General features: G+C 42.0%; 1 protein-coding gene across 1 annotated transcript in view; it reads left to right on the top strand.

Moving 5' to 3' along the window:
- LOC137345849 (zinc finger protein 271-like) overlaps nt 1-14,851 on the top strand; it is a 33,062-nt gene extending 18,211 nt beyond the window's left edge. Inside the window, exon 3 of the mRNA XM_068009099.1 lies at nt 10,738-14,851. Coding sequence (XP_067865200.1) covers nt 10,738-11,750 — 1,013 coding nt within the window. The 3' untranslated portion in view covers nt 11,751-14,851. The remainder of the gene's footprint in view (nt 1-10,737) is intronic.
- Nucleotides 14,852-26,577: the final 11,726 nt, after the last annotated feature.

The raw sequence follows: 26,577 nt of genomic DNA, 5'->3' as shown, positions 1-26,577 counted from the left end.
AGATACCTTATCAAACACCAGGAGGGAAATAGAAAGCAATGAAGGTGAACAAGGTAAAAGAGACAAACGAAAATCCCGTCGGAGAGAAGAGCAGAACTTCTTCAAGGTAGGCATTCCTGGAAGAGAAGTGGCAGTGAATTAAACACTAAAATAAAAGCAAAATACTGCGGATGCTGGAAATCTGAAACAAAAACAAGAAATGCTGGATTCACTCAGCAGGTCTGGCAGCATCTGTGGAAAGAGAAGCAGAGTTAACGTTTCGGGTCAGTGACCCTTCTTCGGAACTGACAAATATTAGAAAAGTCACAGATTATAAACAAGTGAGGTGGGGGTTGGGCAAGAGATAACAAAGGAGAAGGTGCAGATTGGACCAGGCCACATAGCTGACCAAAAGGTCACGGAGCAAAGGCAAACAATATGTTAATGGTGTTTTGAAAGACAAAGCATTAGTACAGATTAGGTGTGAATATACTGAATATAGAACATCAGCAAGTGCAAACCTGAAGAAAAACAACCTGAAAAAAACAGTGGGTAAGCAAACTGAACAAACTAACATGAAATGAAATAAATGCAAAAAATGTAAAAAGGAATGCAAAAAAAAGGAAGAAAAATTAACTAAAAATGACTAAAAATGAAAGTAAAGTGGGGGGCTGTCATGCTCTGAAATTATTGAACTCAATGTTCAGTCCGGCAGGCTGTAGTGTGCCTAATCGGTAGATGAGATGCTGTTCCTCGAGCTTGCGTTGATGTTCACTGGAACACTGCAGCAATCCCAGGACAGAGATGTGAGCATGAGAGCAGGGGGGAGTGTTGAAATGGCAAGCAACCGGAAGCTCAGGGTCCTGCTTGCGGACTGAGCGGAGATGTTCCGCAAAGCGGTCACCCAGTCTGCGCTTGGTCTCCCCAATGTAGAGGAGACCACACTGTGAGCAGCGAATACAGTATACTACATTGAAAGAAGTACAAGTAAATCGCTGCTTCACCTGAAAGGAGTGTTTGGGGCCTGGGATAGTGAGGAGAGAGGAGGTAAATGGGCAGGTGTTACACCTCCTGCGATTGCAAGGGAAGGTGCCCTGGGACGGGGACGAGGTGGTGGGGGTAATGGAGGAGTGGACCAGGGTGTCGCGGAGGGAACGATCCCTTCGGAATGCTGACAGGGGAAGGGAGGGGAAGATGCGACTGGTAGTGGCATCACGCTGGAGGTGGCGAAAATGGCGGAGGATGATCCTTTGGATATGGAGGCTGGTGGGATGAAAAGTGAGGACAAGGGGAACCCTGTCACGGTTCTGGGAGGGAGGGGAAGGGGTGAGGGTAGAGGTGCGGGGAATGGGTCGGACACGGTTGAGGGCCCTGTCAACCACAGTGGGGGGAAATCCTCGGTTGAGGAAAAAGGAGGTCATATCAGAAGCACCGTCATGGAAGGTAGCATCATCAGAGCAGATGCGTCGGAGACGGAGAAACTGGGAGAATGGAATGGAGTCCTTACAGGAGGTAGGGTGTGAAGAAGTGTAGTCGAGGTAGCTGTGGGAGTCAGTGGGCTTATAATGGCTTATAATGGAGTAAAGGAGCAGAGTTTGTCCAGATTGTATCCCATAATATCCACACTAATGTTCAGGACTGAATATCCAGTGAGTAAAGGAGCAGAGTTGGTACAGATTGTATCCCATAATATCCACACTAATGTTCAGGACTGAATATCCAGTGAGTAAAGGAGCAGAGTTTGTCCAGATTGTATCCCATAATATCCACACTAATGTTCAGGACTGAATATCCAGTGAGTGACGGAGCAGAGTTTGTACAGATTGTATCCCATAATATCCACACTAATGTTCAGGACTGAATATCCAGTGAGTGAAGGAGCAGAGTTTGTACAGATTGTATCCCATAATATCCACACTAATGTTCAGGACTGAATATCCAGTGAGTGAAGGAGCAGAGTTTGTACAGATTGTATCCCATAATATCCACACTAATGTTCAGGACAGAATATCCAGTGAGTAAAGGGGCAGAGTTTGTACAGATAGTATCCCATAATATCCACACTAATGTTCAGGACTGAATATCCAGTGAGTGACGGAGCAGAGTTTGTGCTGATTGTATCCCATAATATCCACACTAATGTTCAGGACTGAATATCCAGTGATTAAAGGAGCAGAGTTTGTACAGATTGTATCCCATAATATCCACACTAATGTTCAGGACTGAATATCCAGTGAGTGACGGAGCAGAGTTTGTGCTGATTGTATCCCATAATATCCACACTAATGTTCAGGACTGAATATCCAGTGATTAAAGGAGCAGAGTTTGTACAGATTGTATCCCATAATATCCACACTAATGTTCAGGACTGAATATCCAGTGAGTGACGGAGCAGAGTTTGTGCTGATTGTATCCCATAATATCCACACTAATGTTCAGGACTGAATATCCAGTGATTAAAGTAGCAGAGTTTGTACAGATTGTATCCCATAATATCCAGACTAATGTTCAGGACTGAATATCCAGTGAGTAAAGGGGCAGAGTTTGTACAGATTGTATCCCATAATATCCACACTAATGTTCAGGACTGAATATCCAGTGAGCAAAGGGGCAGAGTTTGTACAGATTGTATCCCATAATATCCACACTAATGTTCAGGACTGAATATCCAGCGAGTAAAGGGGCAGGGTTTGTACAGATTGTATCCCATAATATCCAGACTAATGTTCAGGACTGAATATCCAGTGAGTAAAGGGGCAGAGTTTGTACAGATTGTATCCCATAATATCCAGACTAATGTTCAGGACTGAATATCCAGTGAGTAAAGGGGCAGAGTTTGTACAGATTGTATCCCATAATATCCACACTAATGTTCAGGACTGAATATCCAGTGAGTAAAGGGGCAGAGTTTGTACAGATTGTATCCCATAATATCCAGACTAATGTTCAGGACTGAATATCCAGTGAGTGAAGGAGCAGAGTTTGTACAGATTCTATCCCATAATATCCACACTAATGTTCAGGACTGAATATCCAGTGAGTGAAGGAGCAGAGTTTGTACAGATTGTATCCCATAATATCCACACTAATGTTCAGGACTGAATATCCAGTGAGTGAAGGAGCAGAGTTTGTACAGATTGTATCCCATAATATCCACACTAATGTTCAGGACTGAATATCCAGTGAGTAAAGGGGCAGAGTTTGTACAGATTGTATCCCATAATATCCAGACTAATGTTCAGGACTGAATATCCAGTGAGTAAAGGGGCAGAGTTTGTACAGATTGTATCCCATAATATCCACACTAATGTTCAGGACTGAATATCCAGTGAGTAAAGGGGCAGAGTTTGTACAGATTGTATCCCATAATATCCACACTAATGTTCAGGACTGAATATCCAGTGAGTAAAGGGGCAGAGTTTGTACAGATTGTATCCCATAATATCCACACTAATGTTCAGGACTGAATATCCAGTGAGTAAAGGGGCAGAGTTTGTACAGATTGTATCCCATAATATCCAGACTAATGTTCAGGACTGAATATCCAGTGAGTAAAGGGGCAGAGTTTGTACAGATTGTATCCCATAATATCCAGACTAATGTTCAGGACTGAATATCCAGTGAGTAAAGGGGCAGAGTTTGTACAGATTGTATCCCATAATATCCACACTAATGTTCAGGACTGAATATCCAGTGAGTAAAGGGGCAGAGTTTGTACAGATTGTATCCCATAATATCCAGACTAATGTTCAGGACTGAATATCCAGTGAGTGAAGGAGCAGAGTTGGTACAGATTCTATCCCATAATATCCACATTAATGTTCAGGACTGAATATCCAGTGAGTGACGGAGCAGAGTTTGTACAGATTCTATCCCATAATATCCACACTAATGTTCAGGACTGAATATCCAGTGAGTGAAGGAGCAGAGTTTGTGCAGATTCTATCCCATAATATCCACACTAATGTTCAGGACTGAACATCCAGTGAGTGAAGGAGCAGAGTTTGTACAGATTCTATCCCATAATATCCACACTAATGTTCAGGACTGAATATCCAGTGAGTGAAGGAGCAGAGTTTGTGCAGATTCTATCCCATAATATCCACACTAATGTTCAGGACTGAATATCCAGTGAGTGAAGGAGCAGAGTTTGTACAGATTCTATCCCATAATATCCACACTAATGTTCAGGACTGAATATCCAGTGAGTGACGGAGCAGAGTTTGTACAGATTCTATCCCATAATATCCACACTAATGTTCAGGACTGAATATCCAGTGAGTAAAGGAGCAGAGTTTGTACAGATTGTATCCCATAATATCCACACTAATGTTCAGGACTGAATATCCAGTGAGTGAAGGAGCAGAGTTTGTACAGATTGTATCCCATAATATCCACACTAATGTTCAGGACTGAATATCCAGTGAGTGAAGGAGCAGAGTTTGTACAGATTGTATCCCATAATATCCACACTAATGTTCAGGACAGAATATCCAGTGAGTAAAGGGGCAGAGTTTGTACAGATAGTATCCCATAATATCCACACTAATGTTCAGGACTGAATATCCAGTGAGTGACGGAGCAGAGTTTGTGCTGATTGTATCCCATAATATCCACACTAATGTTCAGGACTGAATATCCAGTGATTAAAGGAGCAGAGTTTGTACAGATTGTATCCCATAATATCCACACTAATGTTCAGGACTGAATATCCAGTGAGTGACGGAGCAGAGTTTGTACAGATTGTATCCCATAATATCCACACTAATGTTCAGGACTGAATATCCAGTGAGTAAAGGGGCAGAGTTTGTACAGATTGTATCCCATAATATCCACACTAATGTTCAGGACTGAATATCCAGTGAGTAAAGGGGCAGAGTTTGTACAGATTGTATCCCATAATATCCACACTAATGTTCAGGACTGAATATCCAGTGAGTAAAGGGGCAGAGTTTGTACAGATTGTATCCCATAATATCCAGACTAATGTTCAGGACTGAATATCCAGTGAGTAAAGGGGCAGAGTTTGTACAGATTGTATCCCATAATATCCAGACTAATGTTCAGGACTGAATATCCAGTGAGTAAAGGGGCAGAGTTTGTACAGATTGTATCCCATAATATCCACACTAATGTTCAGGACTGAATATCCAGTGAGTAAAGGGGCAGAGTTTGTACAGATTGTATCCCATAATATCCAGACTAATGTTCAGGACTGAATATCCAGTGAGTGAAGGAGCAGAGTTGGTACAGATTCTATCCCATAATATCCACATTAATGTTCAGGACTGAATATCCAGTGAGTGACGGAGCAGAGTTTGTACAGATTCTATCCCATAATATCTACACTAATGTTCAGGACTGAATATCCAGTGAGTGAAGGAGCAGAGTTTGTACAGATTCTATCCCATAATATCTACACTAATGTTCAGGACTGAATATCCAGTGAGTGATGGAGCAGAGTTTGTACAGATTCTATCCCATAATATCCACACTAATGTTCAGGACTGAATATCCAGTGAGTGAAGGAGCAGAGTTTGTGCAGATTCTATCCCATAATATCCACACTAATGTTCAGGACTGAACATCCAGTGAGTGAAGGAGCAGAGTTTGTACAGATTCTATCCCATAATATCCACACTAATGTTCAGGACTGAATATCCAGTGAGTGAAGGAGCAGAGTTTGTGCAGATTCTATCCCATAATATCCACACTAATGTTCAGGACTGAATATCCAGTGAGTGAAGGAGCAGAGTTTGTACAGATTCTATCCCATAATATCCACACTAATGTTCAGGACTGAATATCCAGTGAGTGACGGAGCAGAGTTTGTACAGATTCTATCCCATAATATCCACACTAATGTTCAGGACTGAATATCCAGTGAGTAAAGGAGCAGAGTTTGTACAGATTGTATCCCATAATATCCACACTAATGTTCAGGACTGAATATCCAGTGAGTGACGGAGCAGAGTTTGTACAGATTGTATCCCATAATATCCAGACTAATGTTCAGGACTGAATATCCAGTGAGTGAAGGAGCAGAGTTTGTACAGATTGTATCCCATAATATCCAGACTAATGTTCAGGTCTGAATATCCAGTGAGTAAAGGAGCAGAGTTTGTACAGATTGTATCCCATAATATCCACACTGATGTTCAGGACTGAATATCCAGTGAGTGAAGGAGCAGAGTTTGTACAGATTGTATCCCATAATATCCTCACTAATGTTCAGGACTGAATATCCAGTGAGTGAAGGAGCAGAGTTTGTACAGATTGTATCCCATAATATCCTCACTAATGTTCAGGACTGAATATCCAGTGAGTGAAGGAGCAGAGTTTGTACAGATTGTATCCCATAATATCCACACTAATGTTCAGGACTGAATATCCAGTGAGTAAAGGAGCAGAGTTTGTCCAGATTGTATTCCATAATATCCAGACTAATGTTCAGGACTGAATATCCAGTGAGTGAAGGAGCAGAGTTTGTCCAGATTGTATTCCATAATATCCACACTAATGTTCAGGATTGAATATCCAGTGAGTGAAGGAGCAGAGTTTGTCCAGATTGTATCCCATAATATCCAGACTAATGTTCAGGACTGAATATCCAGTGAGTAAAGGGGCAGAGTTTGTACAGATTGTATCCCATAATATCCACACTAATGTTCAGGACTGAATATCCAGTGAGTAAAGGGGCAGAGTTTGTCCAGATTGTATCCCATAATATCCAGACTAATGTTCAGGACTGAATATCCAGTGAGTAAAGGGGCAGAGTTTGTACAGATTGTATCCCATAATATCCACACTAATGTTCAGGACTGAATATCCAGTGAGTAAAGGGGCAGAGTTTGTACAGATTGTATCCCATAATATCCAGACTAATGTTCAGGACTGAATATCCAGTGAGTGAAGGAGCAGAGTTTGTACAGATTGTATCCCATAATATCTACACTAATGTTCAGGACTGAATATCCAGTGAGTGACGGAGCAGAGTTGGTACAGATTCTATCCCATAATATCCACATTAATGTTCAGGACTGAATATCCAGTGAGTGACGGAGCAGAGTTTGTACAGATTCTATCCCATAATATCTACACTAATGTTCAGGACTGAATATCCAGTGAGTGAAGGAGCAGAGTTTGTACAGATTCTATCCCATAATATCCACACTAATGTTCAGGACTGAATATCCAGTGAGTGAAGGAGCAGAGTTTGTGCAGATTCTATCCCATAATATCCACACTAATGTTCAGGACTGAACATCCAGTGAGTGAAGGAGCAGAGTTTGTACAGATTCTATCCCATAATATCCACACTAATGTTCAGGACTGAATATCCAGTGAGTGAAGGAGCAGAGTTTGTGCAGATTCTATCCCATAATATCCACACTAATGTTCAGGACTGAATATCCAGTGAGTGAAGGAGCAGAGTTTGTACAGATTCTATCCCATAATATCCACACTAATGTTCAGGACTGAATATCCAGTGAGTGACGGAGCAGAGTTTGTACAGATTCTATCCCATAATATCCACACTAATGTTCAGGACTGAATATCCAGTGAGTAAAGGAGCAGAGTTTGTACAGATTGTATCCCATAATATCCACACTAATGTTCAGGACTGAATATCCAGTGAGTAAAGGGGCAGAGTTTGTACAGATTGTATCCCATAATATCCAGACTAATGTTCAGGACTGAATATCCAGTGAGTGAAGGAGCAGAGTTGGTACAGATTCTATCCCATAATATCCACATTAATGTTCAGGACTGAATATCCAGTGAGTGACGGAGCAGAGTTTGTACAGATTCTATCCCATAATATCTACACTAATGTTCAGGACTGAATATCCAGTGAGTGAAGGAGCAGAGTTTGTACAGATTCTATCCCATAATATCCACACTAATGTTCAGGACTGAATATCCAGTGAGTGAAGGAGCAGAGTTTGTGCAGATTCTATCCCATAATATCCACACTAATGTTCAGGACTGAACATCCAGTGAGTGAAGGAGCAGAGTTTGTACAGATTCTATCCCATAATATCCACACTAATGTTCAGGACTGAATATCCAGTGAGTGAAGGAGCAGAGTTTGTGCAGATTCTATCCCATAATATCCACACTAATGTTCAGGACTGAATATCCAGTGAGTGAAGGAGCAGAGTTTGTACAGATTCTATCCCATAATATCCACACTAATGTTCAGGACTGAATATCCAGTGAGTGACGGAGCAGAGTTTGTACAGATTCTATCCCATAATATCCACACTAATGTTCAGGACTGAATATCCAGTGAGTAAAGGAGCAGAGTTTGTACAGATTGTATCCCATAATATCCACACTAATGTTCAGGACTGAATATCCAGTGAGTGACGGAGCAGAGTTTGTACAGATTGTATCCCATAATATCCACACTAATGTTCAGGACTGAATATCCAGTGAGTGACGGAGCAGAGTTTGTACAGATTGTATCCCATAATATCCAGACTAATGTTCAGGACTGAATATCCAGTGAGTGAAGGAGCAGAGTTTGTACAGATTGTATCCCATAATATCCAGACTAATGTTCAGGTCTGAATATCCAGTGAGTAAAGGAGCAGAGTTTGTACAGATTGTATCCCATAATATCCACACTGATGTTCAGGACTGAATATCCAGTGAGTGAAGGAGCAGAGTTTGTACAGATTGTATCCCATAATATCCTCACTAATGTTCAGGACTGAATATCCAGTGAGTGAAGGAGCAGAGTTTGTACAGATTGTATCCCATAATATCCTCACTAATGTTCAGGACTGAATATCCAGTGAGTGAAGGAGCAGAGTTTGTACAGATTGTATCCCATAATATCCACACTAATGTTCAGGACTGAATATCCAGTGAGTAAAGGAGCAGAGTTTGTCCAGATTGTATTCCATAATATCCAGACTAATGTTCAGGACTGAATATCCAGTGAGTGAAGGAGCAGAGTTTGTCCAGATTGTATTCCATAATATCCACACTAATGTTCAGGACTGAATATCCAGTGAGTGACGGAGCAGAGTTTGTCCAGATTGTATTCCATAATATCCACACTAATGTTCAGGATTGAATATCCAGTGAGTGAAGGAGCAGAGTTTGTCCAGATTGTATCCCATAATATCCACACTAATGTTCAGGACTGAATATCCAGTGAGTAAAGGAGCAGAGTTTGTCCAGATTGTATTCCATAATATCCAGACTAATGTTCAGGACTGAATATCCAGTGAGTGAAGGAGCAGAGTTTGTCCAGATTGTATTCCATAATATCCACACTAATGTTCAGGACTGAATATCCAGTGAGTAAAGGAGCAGAGTTTGTCCAGATTGTATTCCATAATATCCACACTAATGTTCAGGACTGAATATCCAGTGAGTGAAGGAGCAGAGTTTGTCCAGATTGTATTCCATAATATCCACACTAATGTTCAGGACTGAATATCCAGTGAGTAAAGGAGCAGAGTTTGTCCTTATTGTATTCCATAATATCCACATTAATGTTCAGGACTGAATATCCAGTGAGTAAAGGAGCAGAGTTTGTCCAGATTGTATTCCATGATATTCATTTACCCCTCAACATCACAAAAACAGATTAGCTAGTTATTATCACATTGCTGTTTGTGGGAGCTTGCTGTGTGAAATGTGATTGCTGCATTGCCTGCAATACTAACAGTGACTACACTTCAAAAGTACTTCTTTGGCTTTCAAGTGTTTCGGGAAATCCCTGGTCATGAAAGGTGCTTTGTAATTGCAACTTATTATTTTTAACTTTCAGAAAATCCAACACAGGCAATCCAGGCAAATTCCATTGATCCACATTTACTGCCCCCACAGTTCAGTAACCTGCTGACCCTCCCTGGGCACCAGTCTCCCACAGAGGGGTCAGCACCTTCAGAGACGGGAGAGAATCGGAGGAAAATCACTCATTATTTTATTGTGTTGCAGGAGTATCTCACTGTAAAATCAGAGAATGGAGAGTGGATAGACACCGCACCCAGCCAAGACCCGAGGAGATCCCGGACATCACCCCAGGGACAACTCCGCAGAAAAAGCATCTCCTATAAATCTGATTGGTCAGGAGAAGTGAAACTGACCAGTATCCAGCGTCCAATCAAAACCAACATTTCCATAGGTTTGGCTGTGGGATATCAGTCTGTCCAGGAGATGGAGGGAGTGTAACAGGTGAGATTGGAAAGACGTCTCTCAGGTTCCACAAGCAGTGGTTTTCACACAGTCATTGGTGTTCCTGAAACACTGGAACATCCACTCAGGTGAAAGGTCATTCACGGTGAGGGGCGTAAGGACTGCTCCGAGTGTGAGGAGGGATTTGTGTGTTCATTACACCTTGTGAAGCATTGGCAGATCCTGACAGGTGTCTGACGTTTGCTGAGGGCTTTATTTGATTGTTGGACCTCCTCATCCACAGACGGTGAGAGTGTAGACAGTCTTAGTGACACCATTGTGTCTCCTGTAACACGAGGGCAGCTACATGGCAGAGAAAATAATTGAATGTGAACAATTTGACGGAGTCTCTGCAAGTTCATCAGGCCATGTGAATCCCCAATCCATCAACACAGAGGAGAGGCGGTTCTAGTGTGAAGTGTGTGAGAAGACCTTTGCATGGTTATCGTACCTCCTGAAACACCAACACACCCACACGGGAGAAACTGTTCAAAGGCAACATGTGTGACAAAACATTCTCTCAATCATCCCACCTCCTGGTCCATCAGAGAACTCACACACGGGAGAAACACTTCACGTGTGACATTTGTAACAAAGCTTTCCCAAAGTTGTCCAATCTCTTACAACACCAGCGCAGTCACACAGCGGAGAGACCTTTTAAGTGTGAGGTGTGTGACAGGACCTTCACACACCCATCGACACTCCTGGTCCACCAGCGGATCCACACAGGGGTGAAACCATTCTGCTGTGAGGTTTGTTCAAAAAGCTTCACACTGTCATCCACCCTCCTGATACACCAACGGATCCATACAGGGGAGAGACCGTTCAACTGTGAGGTTTGTGGTAAAACCTTCACACTGTCATCGACTCTCCTTCTTCATCACAGGATCCACACTGGGGAGAGGCCCTTCAGCTGTGAGGTTTGCCAGAAAACCTTCACATACTCTTCCAGCTTGCTGCAGCACCAGAGGATTCACACGGGAGAGAAACCCTTCAAGTGTGAGGTGTGTGATAAAGCCTTCACACGCTCATCGAACCTCCTGGATCACCAAAGGATCCACGCAGGGCAGAAACCCTTCAAGTGTGAGGTGTGTAATAAAACCTTCACCCACTCCTCAACCCTCCTGTCTCATTTCAGGACGCACACGAGAGAGAAACCATTCAGGTGTGAGGTGTGTGATAAAGCCTTCGCACATTCGACCACCCTCCTAGCTCACTTCAGGACCCACACAAAGGAAAAGCCCTTCAGGTGTGAGGTGTGTGATAAAGTCTTCACATGCTCATCGAACCTCCTGTCTCACTACAGGATCCACACGAGGGAGAAACCCTTCAGGTGTAATTTTTGTAAGAAAACCTTCCCACATTTGTCAGACCTGGTGGAACATCAGCGAACCCACACAGGGGAGACCCCATTCAGGTGTGAGTTCTGCAGCAAAGCTTTCAAACAGTTGCATGATCTCCTGGAACATCAACGTACTCACACGGGAGACAAACCCTTCCAGTGTGACGTGTGCCAGGAATGTTTCACCTACTCCTCCTCTCTAGAGCTTCACCAGAGTCTCCACACGGGATAGAAACCCTCCCAGATTGACATGTACCAGTGCAGTTTCACCATCTCCTCCTCCTCCTCCCTACCAGTATGATCACTGCTTCACTGACATAGCCACATCGGCTGGGAGCAAACTCAAGTCCTCCAGCATTGCGATGGTCTTCAGAGCTGTCTCCAGGCTGCCTTGTCCCCCTTCAGCTGAGCAGCTGTTCCATTGTGATACCTGTTCCATAATTTGCAGCAACATCACCAAGCTTACCCAGTCTCACTGTATGCAGACCCGTGAGAAAGTGTAGGGGGGCAATGGACCAATCTGATCCATTTGAATGCAGTGGATGTGAGCTTCATCTGTGTTTGGTTGTAAAATGTTTCTGAATTTGTAGCTGGACCAGAGCACTGGGATTTCAAATCAAGAAATGGCCTGCTGTGTCTGCCAGAATATCTCTTAATATGAGTGCAATTACTGAACTAAGCAACCTGTTTGACCTCATCCATCAGCTTAAACACTTACACCCTTCACCACTGACACACAGTGGCAGCAGTGTGCACCATCTACAAGATGCACTGCAGCAACTCGCCAAGGATCCTTAAACAGCACCTTCCAAACCTACGACCTCTACCACCTCAAAGGACAAGGGCAACAGATGAATGGGAACAGCACCATCGGCACGTTCCCATCCAAGCCACTCACGATCCTGATTTGGAACTATATCACGATTCCTTCGCTGTCATTGTGTTAAAATCCCAGATCTCCCTCCCTAACAGTCCTGTGGGTGTTTCTACACCACAAGGAGCGCAGTGGTTTAAGAAGGGCAGTTAGGAATGGAAAATCAAAGCTGGCTTTGCCAGTGACACCCACATCCCATGAATGATTTTTAAAAAAAACTGATTTGAAATAGTTATTGAGCACTGATAGAATGCCTAAATTTGTTAAGTGTGTCACTGTGCTCTTCTATCTGGTGTCTCTGAACACTGTATGGGATTTATGTATAGGAGTATAGCATGTGCAGGACAAGATTGATTGATAACTCAAAGCAATCTTTGTAAGTTTCTCCTGTGGGGAGTTTGAGCTTTATCTATACTGGCTAACCCATCAGGGAAGATAGATCTGAGGAAAATAATCAACTCAAGATTAATACCTGTGATATAACAGGTGTACCTCGATCAAGAAGAAGGGTGTTCTTCAAAATCCAACCTTCAACATAAATGAACATCTTACCTAGGAAAACAGCTCCAGTCTCCTGAGATGACTTACAACCAAGGAGGAAGTACTGCCCTGTTAATTCAGTCCCACTACTCCACAGGTCACAGCATGTCAAATAAAGTTTCCCACCTACAGAAGACAAGCCAAATTAAACATATCCCCCCCCCCACCACCCCCCCCTCCCCCCAGTATAAAGCACGCCAAACTAGGTTTCTTTGAATAACAACAACATTAACCATTTATTAGAAAAGAAATAATACGCCTTAATTATTGACGAGATAAATCTATATATGAGAAAACTCCTTAATCCCTTAACCCTCATGCACACACACACACATACATTCAAAAAGAAATGGTTAACTGGTGTCTAAAAGGTGTTTTGCATTACAGCTGTTTCTTAGGAATAGAGGGAATAGTTTAGTTTAGTTTAGAGATACAGCACTGAAACAGGCCCTTCGGCCCACCGAGTCTGTGCCGACCATCAACCACCCATTTATACTAATCCTACACTAATCCCATATTCCTACCACATCCCCACCTGTCCCTATATATTTCCCTACCATCTACCTATACTAGGGGCAATTTATAATGGCCAATTAACCTGTCAACCTGCAAGTCTTTGGCATGTGGGAGGAAACTGGAGCGCCCGGAGAAAACCCACGCAGACACAGGGAGAACTTGCAAACTCCACACAGGCAGTACCCAGAATTGAACCCAGGTTGCTGGAGCTGTGAGACTGCGGTGCTAACCACTGCGCCATTGTGCCAAAATAATTGAGGTTCACGTTCTGGTAGGATATTTTCCGTACAGTGAGGTGTCCCAGAGTGGAATAGTCAGATGCCTCTCCAGGCGAGGTTGATGAACAGTCTGTGGTGGGTTGGTGTTCATGCCAATTTAACTGCAGCAGGCGTCACATAGGTCTTCCATCAGGGGTGTAGCAGCAGATCCGCTTGGTCTTATGAAGCAGCAGTCTAGCAGTAGAAGAACTCTACAGATTTCAGTATTTCTTAAAACACAGGAGGCAACAGGAATCTCACTGGATGCAGAAATTCTTCAGAGACCGGAGGCAACAGGAATCTGCCACCTTTCAAATGCAGGATTCCCTTTCCAAGAGATGCGATTCTCCTTTACAGAGAGAGGTCATACTTTTCTGGGTCTTGTCTCTTGGTTCCAGGCAGGTCAAAGAAAGATTTCAAAAATGCCTGCGCTTTGTCAATTCACAGGCTTTTAAAGGGTCCGGGGGGAATAAAAGAACCTTCCTGAACATGGCCACATAACCAGACACTGTGTCTCCCCCTTGTCACTCAAGCTGCTCTGAAAAAAGGTCAAAACCCTGTGATTTCCTTGAAACTGCTGACCTTTCTGTCCTTTTACAAGTTTACCTTCCTTTCAAAACATTGAAGGAATAACAATAATTTTTCAAGTGTGAGCAAAAATCCTTTTTTCATTTGTTTTTGAAACACATAGAAGTCCAAGATTTTAGTAAAAAGAAACCTTTTGCAACACCTTCACCCATTCTTGAATGCGTTTCATTTCAATGTAAAACAGAAAGTGAAAACATTTTCGACATTTTGTTCGCACTCATTCACTCAACTGGTGGTTAACACAATTTTCTTGGTATCATAGTTACTCATGTAACTCAATAAAGATAAATTTGTGATAAAGCATCTGCGATTTAAAAAAAAAATCCCGAAATGTGTACAGTTTTCAAGTGATAAGGCTGTATAACAACAGACTCCATCTGAATATTCTGGCATTTTGGTTTTTAAATTTTTCCACAAAGGTTAATAGATTATGGTCAGTGTATATCAGTGTTTCTTGGTAGTCGTGGCGGACATATACTTCAAAATGTTTAAGAGCGTGTAGTAGTCCTAATATTTCTTTTTCCACGGTGGAATACTTTTTTTGGTGGCATTTCAGTTTTCGTGATAAGTACCCTACTGGATTTTCTCTGCCCGATTCGTCATCCTGCAGTCGGACTGCACCAAGCCCCAGATCTTGCTAGCATTAATCATTATCTTGAAGGGTTTAGCAAAATTTGGAGCAGGCAACACTGGTTTCATTAGTTAAGATTGCCTTTAGCTTTTCAAAAGCTGCCTGGCATTCACCTGACCACACTATCTTAGTTTTCTTTTTCTGTAGCAAATCAGTTGGTGGAACAGCTACAGTACTAAAATTCCATACAACTTCCTGTAGAATCCACACATTCCCAAAAACCTCATGATTTCACATTTAGTTTTAGGGATAGGGAACTCCAAGGACTTGTCCTTGCCCTACTGTATGCTCAAGGTAGGCCACTTGCTTTTCCGAATTTGTTGTTTGCCAGATTTACCGCTATATCAGCAGCTTATAACTTTCTAGTTTTAAGTGTTCCTTCCATGTGTTACTGTATATCAGCACAGCATCAAGATACACAACACAGTTGGGAACACTGGCTACCACTTGATTTATTAGTCTCTGAAAAGTTCCTGGAGCATTTTTCAGCCCGAATGGCATCACTCGGCACTGATAGAGACCATCTGGTGTGACAAAAGCTGATATATCTTTAGCTCAGGGTGTCAAAGGAACCTGCCAGTATCCGTTTAACAAATCTATCTTTGTAAGAGCCTGGCATTACCCACTGTGTCAATACAGTCTTCTAAACGAGGAATTGGGGAGGAGTCTGCCTTCGTTGTTACATTGACTTTTCTGTAGTCTGTGCAAAGTTGAGTTGACCTGTCAGGTTTAGGCACTAAGACTATTGGTGAACTTCAGTTGCTTTGACTAGGTTCAATTATGTTGATTTCTCTTCAGTTGCTTTGACTAGGTTCAATTATGTTGATTTCCAGCATGTATTGGATTTCTACTTTTACTTGGGCCTGTTTGAACTTAAGCAGTGAGGATGTTGTTTTAAAGGAACGGATTTCCCTATATCCACATAATGTGTGGCTAAGGTTGTACTTCCTGGCTTCTCCCTACAGACTCTTCTAAATGTTGTGAGAAGCCTTGTTTGGTCTTCATGTTGTCCTGCATCTAAATATAAAAGCATGTGGTACATTTTTCCTAGCCATTCTGTATTCGCGAACTGGATAGTAGGATGTTCAATCTGAGAATTGTCTGGGCCTCCTTCTGCCTCATCCTCACTATCCTTTTCCTTCTCAACAGTTCCCATTATCTGACATACCTGTACTGGCTTATCCTCCTCCCTGTGATAATATTGCTTTAGCATATCGATATGACACAACTGATTCTTTTTCCAACAATCAGGTGCCAATCAAGTAATTTACCTTACCAACTCTTTTGATCACTTTATATGGACCGTTGAGCCGTGCTTTTAATGGTTCATCCTGTAAAGTTAACAATACTAATACTTCATCCCCTGGTTGAAAATTTCGGGTCTTTGCGTTCTTGTCTGCCCATTTTTTCATATTAGCTTGGGATGCTTTAAGGTGTTCCTGAGAAACATTGCAAGCTTTTGTGAGCCTTTCCCGGAACACAGATACATAGTCTAGTATTGAAGATTCATTCCTTTGTTCTAAGATCCTTTCTTTGATGAGTTTTAGAGGACCTCTTATTTCATAGCCGTAAACCAATTCGAAAGGTCTAAAACCTGTAGACTCATGCGGTGAATCTCTCATGGCAAATAAAAGAAAGTCTTGCCCTTTATCCTAATCATTCGTGACAGTATGCTCTAATCATTGTTTTGAGAGTTTGATGGTACCTCTCTAAAGCTCCCTGTGATTGTGGGTGATACGCTGAAGATTTTAACTGATACCCAAATTACCCAAGACTTATTGAAATATTTTAGACATGAAATTATAACCTTGATCCGATTGAACTTCAAGTGGTAAGCCATATCTTGTAAAGAATTGGGTTAACTTCTCTACTACTCTTTTTCTTTTGGGCCTCCTTATCTCGAGAGACAATGGATATGCGCCTGGAGGTGGTCAGTGGTTTGTGAAGCAGCGCCTGGAGTGGCTATAAAGGCCAATTCTGGAGTGACAGGCTCTTCCACAGGTGCTGCAGAGAAATTTGTTTGTTGGGGCTGTTGCACAGTTGGCTCTCCCCTTTCGCCTCTGTCTTTTTTCCTGCCAACTACTAAGTCTCTTCGACTCGCCACAATTTAGCCCTGTCTTTATGGCTGCCCGCCAGCTCTGGCGAATGCTGGCAACTGACTCCCACGACTTGTGATCAATGTCACACGATTTCATGTCGCGTTTGCAGACGTCTTTATAACGGAGACATGGACGGCCGGTGGGTCTGATACCAGTGGCGAGCTCGCTGTACAATGTGTCTTTGGGGATCCTGCCATCTTCCATGCGGCTCACATGGCCAAGCCATCTCAAGCGCCGCTGACTCAGTAGTGTGTATAAGCTGGGGGTGTTGGCCGCTTCAAGGACTTCTGTGTTGGAGATATAGTCCTGCCACCTGATGCCAAGTATTCTCCGAAGGCAGCGAAGATGGAATGAATTGAGACGTCGCTCTTGGCTGGCATACGTTGTCCAGGCCTCGCTGCCGTAGAGCAAGGTACTGAGGACACAGGCCTGATACACTCGGACTTTTGTGTTCCGTGTCAGTGCGCCATTTTCCCACACTCTCTTGGCCAGTCTGGACATAGCAGTGGAAGCCTTACCCATGCGCTTGTTGATTTCTGCATCTAGAGACAGGTTACTGGTGATAGTTGAGCCTAGGTAGGTGAACTCTTGAACCACTTCCAGAGCGTGGTCGCCAATATTGATGGATGGAGCATTTCTGACATCCTGCCCCATGATGTTCGTTTTCTTGAGGCTGATGGTTAGGCCAAATTCATTGCAGGCAGACGCAAACCTGTCTCTACTACTACTTTAGCAATAATTGTCCTCAAAGGAATGGCTTATGGAAATCGAATAGCTATATCCTTGATAGTGAGTATATATTGGTGTCCTGCTTTTGTTTTTAGCAAGAGCCCTACACAGTCTACCAATACCCTACTAAATGCTTAGTAGCCAATGCTAAGCCAATTCAGCTGCATCACCCTTTGACTTACTATCTTCTGCTTCTAATTTTAAATGTTGGGCTATTATGTCATTCTCTTTGTTTTTTTAGCACCTGATTTCAATTCTAACCCTCATTGTGCTGCTGCCAAATCTTTTAGTTTAATCTTGGTTAAAGTTATCAAGTCACTGAGGGACGCATTCTCCTTTTCCTGAGAAGCTGCAGCAATTGCTAATGCCATTCTGATTGCATAACCTTTATTATACAAGAAACCTGGTTCTTTTATTTTTTTCTCTTTCAAATTATTACTCCCCACATAATTCATGTAATTAACATTGGAAACGATCCTAACAAGTGCACCCAATTAATATGTTACAACCAAGGCTGGAGCAATACACTGTTAATTCAGTCCCACTACTCCACAGGCCACAGCATATCAAATAAAGTTTCCCACCTACCGAAGACAAGCCAAATTAAACACTGTATTTTTCCCCAAGAATGAAGCACACCAAACCAGGTTTCTTTAAATAACAACATTAAATATTTATGAGAGAAGAAATAATAGATCATAACTACTAACTAATCCCTTAACCCTCATGCACACCCACATACATTAAAAAAGAAATGGTTAACCGGTTTCAAAAAGGTGTTTTGCAATACAACTGTTACTTTGAATTAGAGGGAATAATAAAAAAATAATTGAGGTTCACGTTCTGGTAGGATATTTTTGTTGTGGTGAGGTGTCCCAGAGTGGAATAGTCAGTTGCCACTCAAAGTCTCTCCAGGCGACGTTGATGAACAGTCTGTGATGGGAGGTGTTCACTTCAATTTAACTGCAGCAGGTGTCACATAGGTCTTTCATCAGGGGTGTAGCAGCAGATCCGCTTGGTATTATGAAGCAGCTGCCTAGCAGTAGAAGAATTCTTCAGATTTCAGTATTTTTTAGAACACAGGAGGCAGCAGGAATCTCACTGGGTACAGCAATTCTTCAGAGACCGGAGGCAACAGGAATCTGCCACCTTTCAAATGCAGGATTCCCTTTTCAAGAGATGCGAGTCTCTTTTACAGAGAGAGGTAATACTTTTCTGGGTCTTGTCTCTCTGGCTCCAGGCAGGTCAAGCAAAGATTTCAAAAATGCCTGCGATTTGTTAATTCACTGGCTTTTAAAGGGTCCAGGGTGAAAAAAGAACTTTACTGAACATGGTCACATGCCCAGACACAGTCTCTCCCCCTTGTCACTCAAGCTGCTCTGAAGAAACCTTGAAACTGCAGACCTTCCTGTCCTTTTACACCTTCCTTTCAAAACACCCATAAAGTTCAACTCTTTGTTCTGAACTTCTTCTCAAAGTATTGCAGGAATAACAATAATTTTTCAAGTGTCTTTCACCGAGCAAAAATCCTTTTTTTTCATTTGTTTTTGAAACACATAGAAGTCCAAGATTTTAGTACAAAAAGGAAACCTTTTGTGACATCATTCAATCTGGACTTCAATATAATGGTGAGGGTAAACTCCAGAAAGCTCCATTAATCTTGTAATCATCCAGGATTTAGTTGAATGAGTCCAAGAACATTTAAATAAAAGCAAAATACTGCGGATGCTGGAAATCTGAAATAAAAACTGAAAGTGCTGGAAATACTCAGCAGGTCTGGCAGCTTCTGTGGAGTGAGAAGCAATGTTAAAACCTGAAATGTTAACTCTGCTTCTCTCTTCACAGCTGCTGCCTGACCTGCTGAATATTTCCAGGACTTACTGTTTTAAATTACGTTGAAACAGTTGTTATTTTAGTTTCAAAAAATACTTTTCTGCATTGGTACAATTTTAGATATTAAAGATGTCAAGGGATATGGTGATAGTTTGGGAAAATAGCACTGAAGTAGAAGATCTGCCATGATCTATTTGAATGGTGGACAAAGCTCGAGGAACCAAACAGCCTACTCCTGCTGCTATTTCATATGTTCCTAAGATAAATAAAACAACCCCATATAGCCACTTTCCTAGTCATGCTCGTCTCTCCTGGATGGAAAAAAGAGCAGAGGACATGCCCTTGGGCAAACCACCACCGCAGCACACCACAAGATAAATACAGCATTGTTCATCCAGTGATTGACCCTGATTCTGTATAACTGTAGATTCCTGCAATAAATCTCTTTTATTAGCCTGAGCCTACACTATATGCTCAATTATCCTGGTGTTTTCCACGTATAGAAATGATTAGAAGTGTCGGACTGGTATCCCTGGGTGTTTGATTAAAACAATTTGATGAAGTGTATTTGTTCCCAGTGAGTGTGCTTGTCCACTCTGTCCACCAGTGAGATCTCTGCTTCACTCAGTGGGAGGTGTGGACTTTCCTATGGGAAATGTTTAGTTTTCCTGAGGAAGCTCAGGTAAGGACAATGGTTGCAGGTTATGAGGCCCAAACTGCCTTGAGTCACAGGTCATCAGCTTTTCTGAATGATCAGGTTATTACCGCTGAAAGGGGTTTTTTTGGCACTGCAAACACTGATTAACTGTCACAATATTCTGATGACTGATTTCACACCAGTCTTTTTATTTCCAGCACACACACTGCCCAAGTCCTGACAGGAAATGGGTCCCCTTTAACACTTTCTCAGGTTGACACCTTTTTCTTCTTCTTTGGCCTCCTTGTCTCGAGAGACAATGGGTAAGCGCCTAGAGGTGGTCAGTGGTTTGTGGAGCAGCGCCTGGAGTGGCTATAAAGGCCAATTTTAGAGTGACAGACTCTTCCACAGGCACCACAGATAAAATTAGTTGTCGGGGCTGTTGCACAGTTGGCTCTCCCCTTGCACTTCGGTCTTTTTTCCTGCCAACTGCTAAGTCTCTTCAACTCGCCACTCTTTAGCCCCGCCTTTATGGCTGGCTGCCAGCTCTGGCGATCACTGGCAACTGACTCCCATGACTTGTGGTCAATATCACAGGACTTCATGTCACATTTGCAGACTTCTTTAAAGCAGAGACATGGACGGCTGGTGGGTCTGATACCAGTGACAAGCTTGCTGTACAATGTGTCCTTGGGGATCCTGCCATCTTCCATGCGGCTCACATGGCCAAGCCATCTCAAGCGCCGCTGGCTCAGTAGGGTGTATATGCTGGGGATGTTGGCCGCCTCGAGGACTGCTGTGTTGGAAATACAGTCCTGCCACCTGATGCCAGGAAATCTCCAGAGGCAGCGAAGATGGAATGAATTGTGACATCACTCTTGGCTGACATACGTTGTCCAGGCCTCGCTGCCGTAGAGCAAGGTACTGAGGACATGGGCTTGAAACACTTGGACACCAGATCGCCAACAACAACAACTTCTATTTACATAGTGCCTTCGACATAATAAAATAATCCAAGGTGCTTCACAGGAACATTATCAAATAAAAATTGAAATCAAGTCACATAAGGAGATATTGGGAAAGGGGATCAAAAGTTTGATCAAGAAGCAGTAGGTTTTAAAGGAAGAAAAAAAGGGATGGAGAGGTTCAGGAAGGGAATTCCAGAGTTACGGGTCCAAGCAGCTGAAGACACGGCCACCAATGCTGGAGAAATTAAAATCAGGGATGCTCAAGAGGCAAGAATTAGATGAGTGCAGATATCTCAGAGGTTTGTGGGGCTGGAGGAGATTACAGACAGAGGGAGGGACCAGGCCATGGAGGGATTTGAAAATAAGGATGTGTAGGTCAGCAGGCCCAGGGGTGATAGGTGAGCAACACTTGGTGCAACTTAGGACACTGGCAGAAGAGTTTTTGGAATATTTCTGAAGGTGTTGGACCCGATGAAAGGTGAGATTGTAACCTGAGATTCCTTTAGCCATGAGGGAGTGGAGGTCTGGATTTGTATAGTTCCTCTAAGGGAATGCTGTCCTTTAGCCATGAGGGAGTGTTACCTTGTTGGAGGGGCAGTACATAGGAGCGGGAAAAGGCCATTTAGCCCCTTGAGCATTCAGTGAGATCATGACGGATCTGTGATCTAACTCCATATACCTGACCTTTCCACATCTCCCTAATACCTTTGGTTAACAAAAACCTATCAATCCCAGATTTGAAATTAACAATTGACCGGGCATCAATTGTCATTTGTGGAAGAGAATTCCAAGTTTCTCACACCCTTAGTGTGTAGAAGAGTTTCCTAATTTCACGCCGGAAAGCTTTGGCTCTAATATTTAGACTATGCCACCCAAGTCCTAGACGCCCCAACTAGTGGAAATAGTTTCTATCTGTTCATCTGTCTGTCCCTTAATATTTTGAAAACTTCAATCAAATCACCCCTTAACCTTCTGAAGTCCAGGGAATACAACCCTAGTTTGTTTAATCTCTCCTCATAATTTAACCTTTAGACTCCTTTTATCATTCCAGTAAATCTAGGTTGCACTCCCTCCAAGGCCAGTATATTCTTACTAAGGTCTGGTGCCCAGAGCTGCTCACAGTAACTCCAGGAGTGGTCATAACAGGGATTTATACAGCTGAAGCATGACTTTTACCCCCTTATATTCTAGACATTTAGATATAAAGGCCAGCCTTCCATTAGCCTTTTTGATTATTTTAATGATCTTTGTACCTGGAACTCCAAGTCTAATTGGACCCCACTGTTACTAGCTTTTCACCATTTAGAAAATAACCTGTTCTATCCTTTTTAGGTCCAAAGTGGATGAATTCAGATTTATCTACATTGAAATCCATTTGCTACAGTTTTGTCATGCCCAGTAAAGACAAATCATATTACCATTTTGTAAGATATAAGGTGGATTCTTTAAAATTGACTTTACCTTTTAAAAAAGGTGGACAATTTTGCAAAAGATGGCTGCCAAAGGTGTGACGACTTGGCCTCGTGTATTCAAACACTGCCTCATTGTCTGTTAGGGACAAAAGGATACATTCCAGGCTAAGAGGTGTCAATTGTACCCATCCTGAAACCATCAAGAGACTTGCCTGAATTGAATGGATTCTTCTGAAACAAAAGAGGTGTGAAGTAGCCACATCATAAAAGGATTATACTCATCCTGAAATTAATGGATGGCCATGGATTCCACATCCTGGTCTATTGTGTGGTCGCACTGGAGGAGACGGCCATTTGCCAAATAGCAAAGGCCCTAATTTGATGGATTTTTGCCTTAAAAGGCAACTGTCTGGAGAGAGAGATCACAATAACATCACGGAAAAGCAGCCCAGCAAAGGGCTTTGAAATGACATTCAGATATACAAAGAAGGAGCCCTGCTGCAAATTTTACAGTTCAACTTGGTGCAGCAGAGAATTGAAAGTGACCTATTCCTCCAGTCTGAAGTCTTCACTACCAGAAAACTACAAACACCCAGACCTGCAACTTTGAAAGAACCTGTCCTTCAAGAACATTCAACAGGTTTGCCGTGAACCCCAAACACCTACCTCACTTCAAACCACTTACCCCTTTCCTCTCTATCTATCTATATGTGTGTGTGAGTGAATACGTGCATGGGTGCAGTTGAGACCCATTTTGGGAATCATTTAAAAATAATGATCTTTTGTTAAACCTATGAGAAAACCTGTCATTTGCCTGTTTATTTGACCTTAAACACATTCAGTTGCTAACTCATCATTTTAAAGAAAACACGATTGTGGTCAAATAGGAGGTGAACAGTGCAAACCACCCATATTCCTTAACCACCTTTCCATAACAAATTGTGGCCTCGAAGCTGAGATTCTGAACGAATCAAATTAAATGAAAGATTTGGAAAAAGGAGGAAACTTAACTTCTAAAACTTTGGAAAAATCAAACCAACAGGTTATCTTGTATCAGTGTTACAACCAAGGTGGGAGGAATACACTGTCTTTCTCTAATTCTACTTCTCCACAGGTCACAAGATATATTTAAATATTTACCTAGTTGCCGATACGGTCAATCATATACGCTACTCTTTATTCCAGAATAATGTGCACCAACCAGGTTTCTTCAATAAACAACAAAATTGTCAGTTTATTATAAAACAAGACTTATCCAGTAAAGAAGCAAAGCATTAACACATAGATTGAAATATGAAAGTTCCCTTTTTAAATATCCAACATACACACTCTATTTTCTCTATTGAAGTCTTTTACAAAAAAGAATACTTTGGCCAAATACTTGTTAATTCTTGAAGAAAAAGGATGAGATATGATAGGTCCCAAAAATGGCATATAGTCTGGCATCTGAGTACACATAGCTGGGTCACTGGTACTTTTCTGGAGCAGTTCTTTTCAGATGGCATCGAGAATTCATCTGGCAGGCCTTCCAAGAGCATCTCAGGAGAAATGCAGCATCAAGGCTTTAATTCTCACGTACTGGATTCGCAAGGTTTTTTCAAAGAGGTAGAGAAAGAGGAGCTGGGTGTTGTTTTTTTTTAACCAGGCTACAAACCCAACTGCTTTCAACATAGTCTACACCCCAAATGGAAGAAATCATTACCCCAAAAGCGAAACTTCCTGACCACCATAAATCTTGACATGTCATTTCTTTGTAAACACCTCCCCAAGTCATTAAGGTTTCTGTTGTTTCTTGAGTGCAGGGCATGAGACATCCAGTAAAGGTTTGTTTTTAAACAAGACCTCTCAGTGACCCTTGTAAAAACACAGCCATGGAATCTTCAGTTTTCCAAATGAAACAATGTCCATAATTCTAAAATACAAGTCCTCAAAAATATTTAATAAAAGAAGCACTTTCATAACATGAGTTTTTCTTTACATTGCTAGAAACAAAAGATATGGCCACATTTAATGCTGAAGAATTTATAGAGCAGGCAGATTTATCCCATGATAAGAAATTTAATGAAATATTGAAGATTTTAAAAGCTTAGCTACCAAGGTAGGAGTCATTTTCAAACAAAAAGCAAAGAAACCTGAAATGCTGAAGAGTCGAGCTAATCATTGTAAACTTACCCCACAGCCCAAATAAAAGATGGAACCTGAGTCTAAGAAAATAATCCTAGCTAGAATTGAAAAGGAAAGGGAGGAGTTGTAGTTGAAAATTAGAGGAGATGCAATTGAAAAGAGAGGAAATTCAGCTGAAAAGAGAGGAAATACAATTGCAGAGAAGAGAGGAAGCAGCGAGAAAGTTTACAGAGATGTCAAAGCAGAACAAATACCACTGTATTGGTAACAGGGCTTACTGGCAAAAATTGAAGGTTCCCTTAGTTAAAAATTACTTACAGAGTAAGTGGGTCACTGGTGTAGTAATGGGTGGGGTCATTCAGACCTTACCAATGCAGGGTGTTGAGCTATTGCTGGGCAATGACTTTGCGGAAAGCACAGTTTTATACCCAGAGGGTCCAGAGCAGTCCACGGAGACTGGAGAAACTGACAGGAACAAACAAAACTCTGCACAGCTGCAGAGGGCTGAGGAAGTCCCAAAAATTCCACAGAGGCTGATAGTGCCAGTGAAGATTAAAGAGGCTAGTGGAAAGCCAGTAGAATTTAATGAGGCTGAGACAGAGTCAGGGTAAGTAAAGGAGCTGAGATAAAAGCAGCAGAGGTATGGTTAGCCAAAAGTTTCTTTACAAATTTAAATAGGGACAAGAAAGTTGCCAAACAGTCAAGCCAAGATGCCTCACCTAGCTGAAGTGCCACAGGGGAGTGCAGCAGAAGCTGGACAGCCACCTATGAGCAATAATGTCCCAGAGGACATAGGGCAGATAGGGGAAAATCCCATCCCCGAAGTAAAGGGAAAAGGGAAGGTAATATGCCCTAAAGTAAACAGCACTTGTGAAAGCTACAAGAAAAATAAAAGTGAGGTGGCTGTGGATTTTCCCACTGAATAATCAAATGGTCAGGTTCTAAATCCAAAGCGAACCAAACAATTTAGATTCAGAACTACCTCAGGACAAAGTGCCGGAGGAGAACCCAGATACCTCAAAGAGGCTATAAAAAAAATACAGTTTACCACTCCCTGTCACCCGAGAGATAAGAACTATCAATGTGCCAGAACCTGAATTATTAAATCCATGTGTGTGTAAGCAGCAGTTAAGAGACTAAGGCCTGTACAGGCAGTAAAATTTGACAATAGCCAGGAACAATGCAATAATGGAAATTTGCATATTACAAACCTTTGAACAGAAAATCTCTCTACAATTTCCTATGAAACCTTCAAGGACTCAGGTCTCACAAAAACATCACATGTCTGTTGGTAGTAACATTCCCAAAGTACTGCAAACAGATGCTAGAGAAGTCCAATATTGTTTGACACCATTTAACTGGGATTTAAAAGTGGGAAATGGACACAGAAGCTTTCCTGGGGCAAAACTTCAATGCGCAAAAAGGAGATTCAATTATAATTGTGCCTCATCCAAACTTGAACAAGAAATGGTTGTTGCAGACAGTGCCAGTTGTAGCAGTTATAAAATTGAGGTGTGGATGTTACAATGAGTGCAGAATGTGTGTTCATGTTTCTCTTACTTTACTCTGTAAACAATGTAAAAAAAAGTAATCAAGATTCCATTTTGTTTTCTTTTGTCAGGGGTGTGTCAAGCCCAGTAAAGGCATATCATACTCCTACTTTTAAACTACAAATTTTATTCAAGATGTATTCTTTAAAATTGACATTACCTTTTTAAAAAAAGGGGACAGTGCTGAAGAAGATGGCTGTCAAACAACTTGGCCTTGTATGTTCGAACACCGCCTCACTGTCTGTTAAGGACAAAAGGAAACATTATCATTTAAGAGGTGTCATTTACACCCATGCTGAAA

The sequence above is a fragment of the Heterodontus francisci genome, chromosome 29 (genome assembly GCF_036365525.1).
Source record: "Heterodontus francisci isolate sHetFra1 chromosome 29, sHetFra1.hap1, whole genome shotgun sequence".
Taxonomy (NCBI): domain Eukaryota; kingdom Metazoa; phylum Chordata; class Chondrichthyes; order Heterodontiformes; family Heterodontidae; genus Heterodontus; species Heterodontus francisci.
This window is presented reverse-complemented; position numbering and strand designations above follow the sequence as displayed.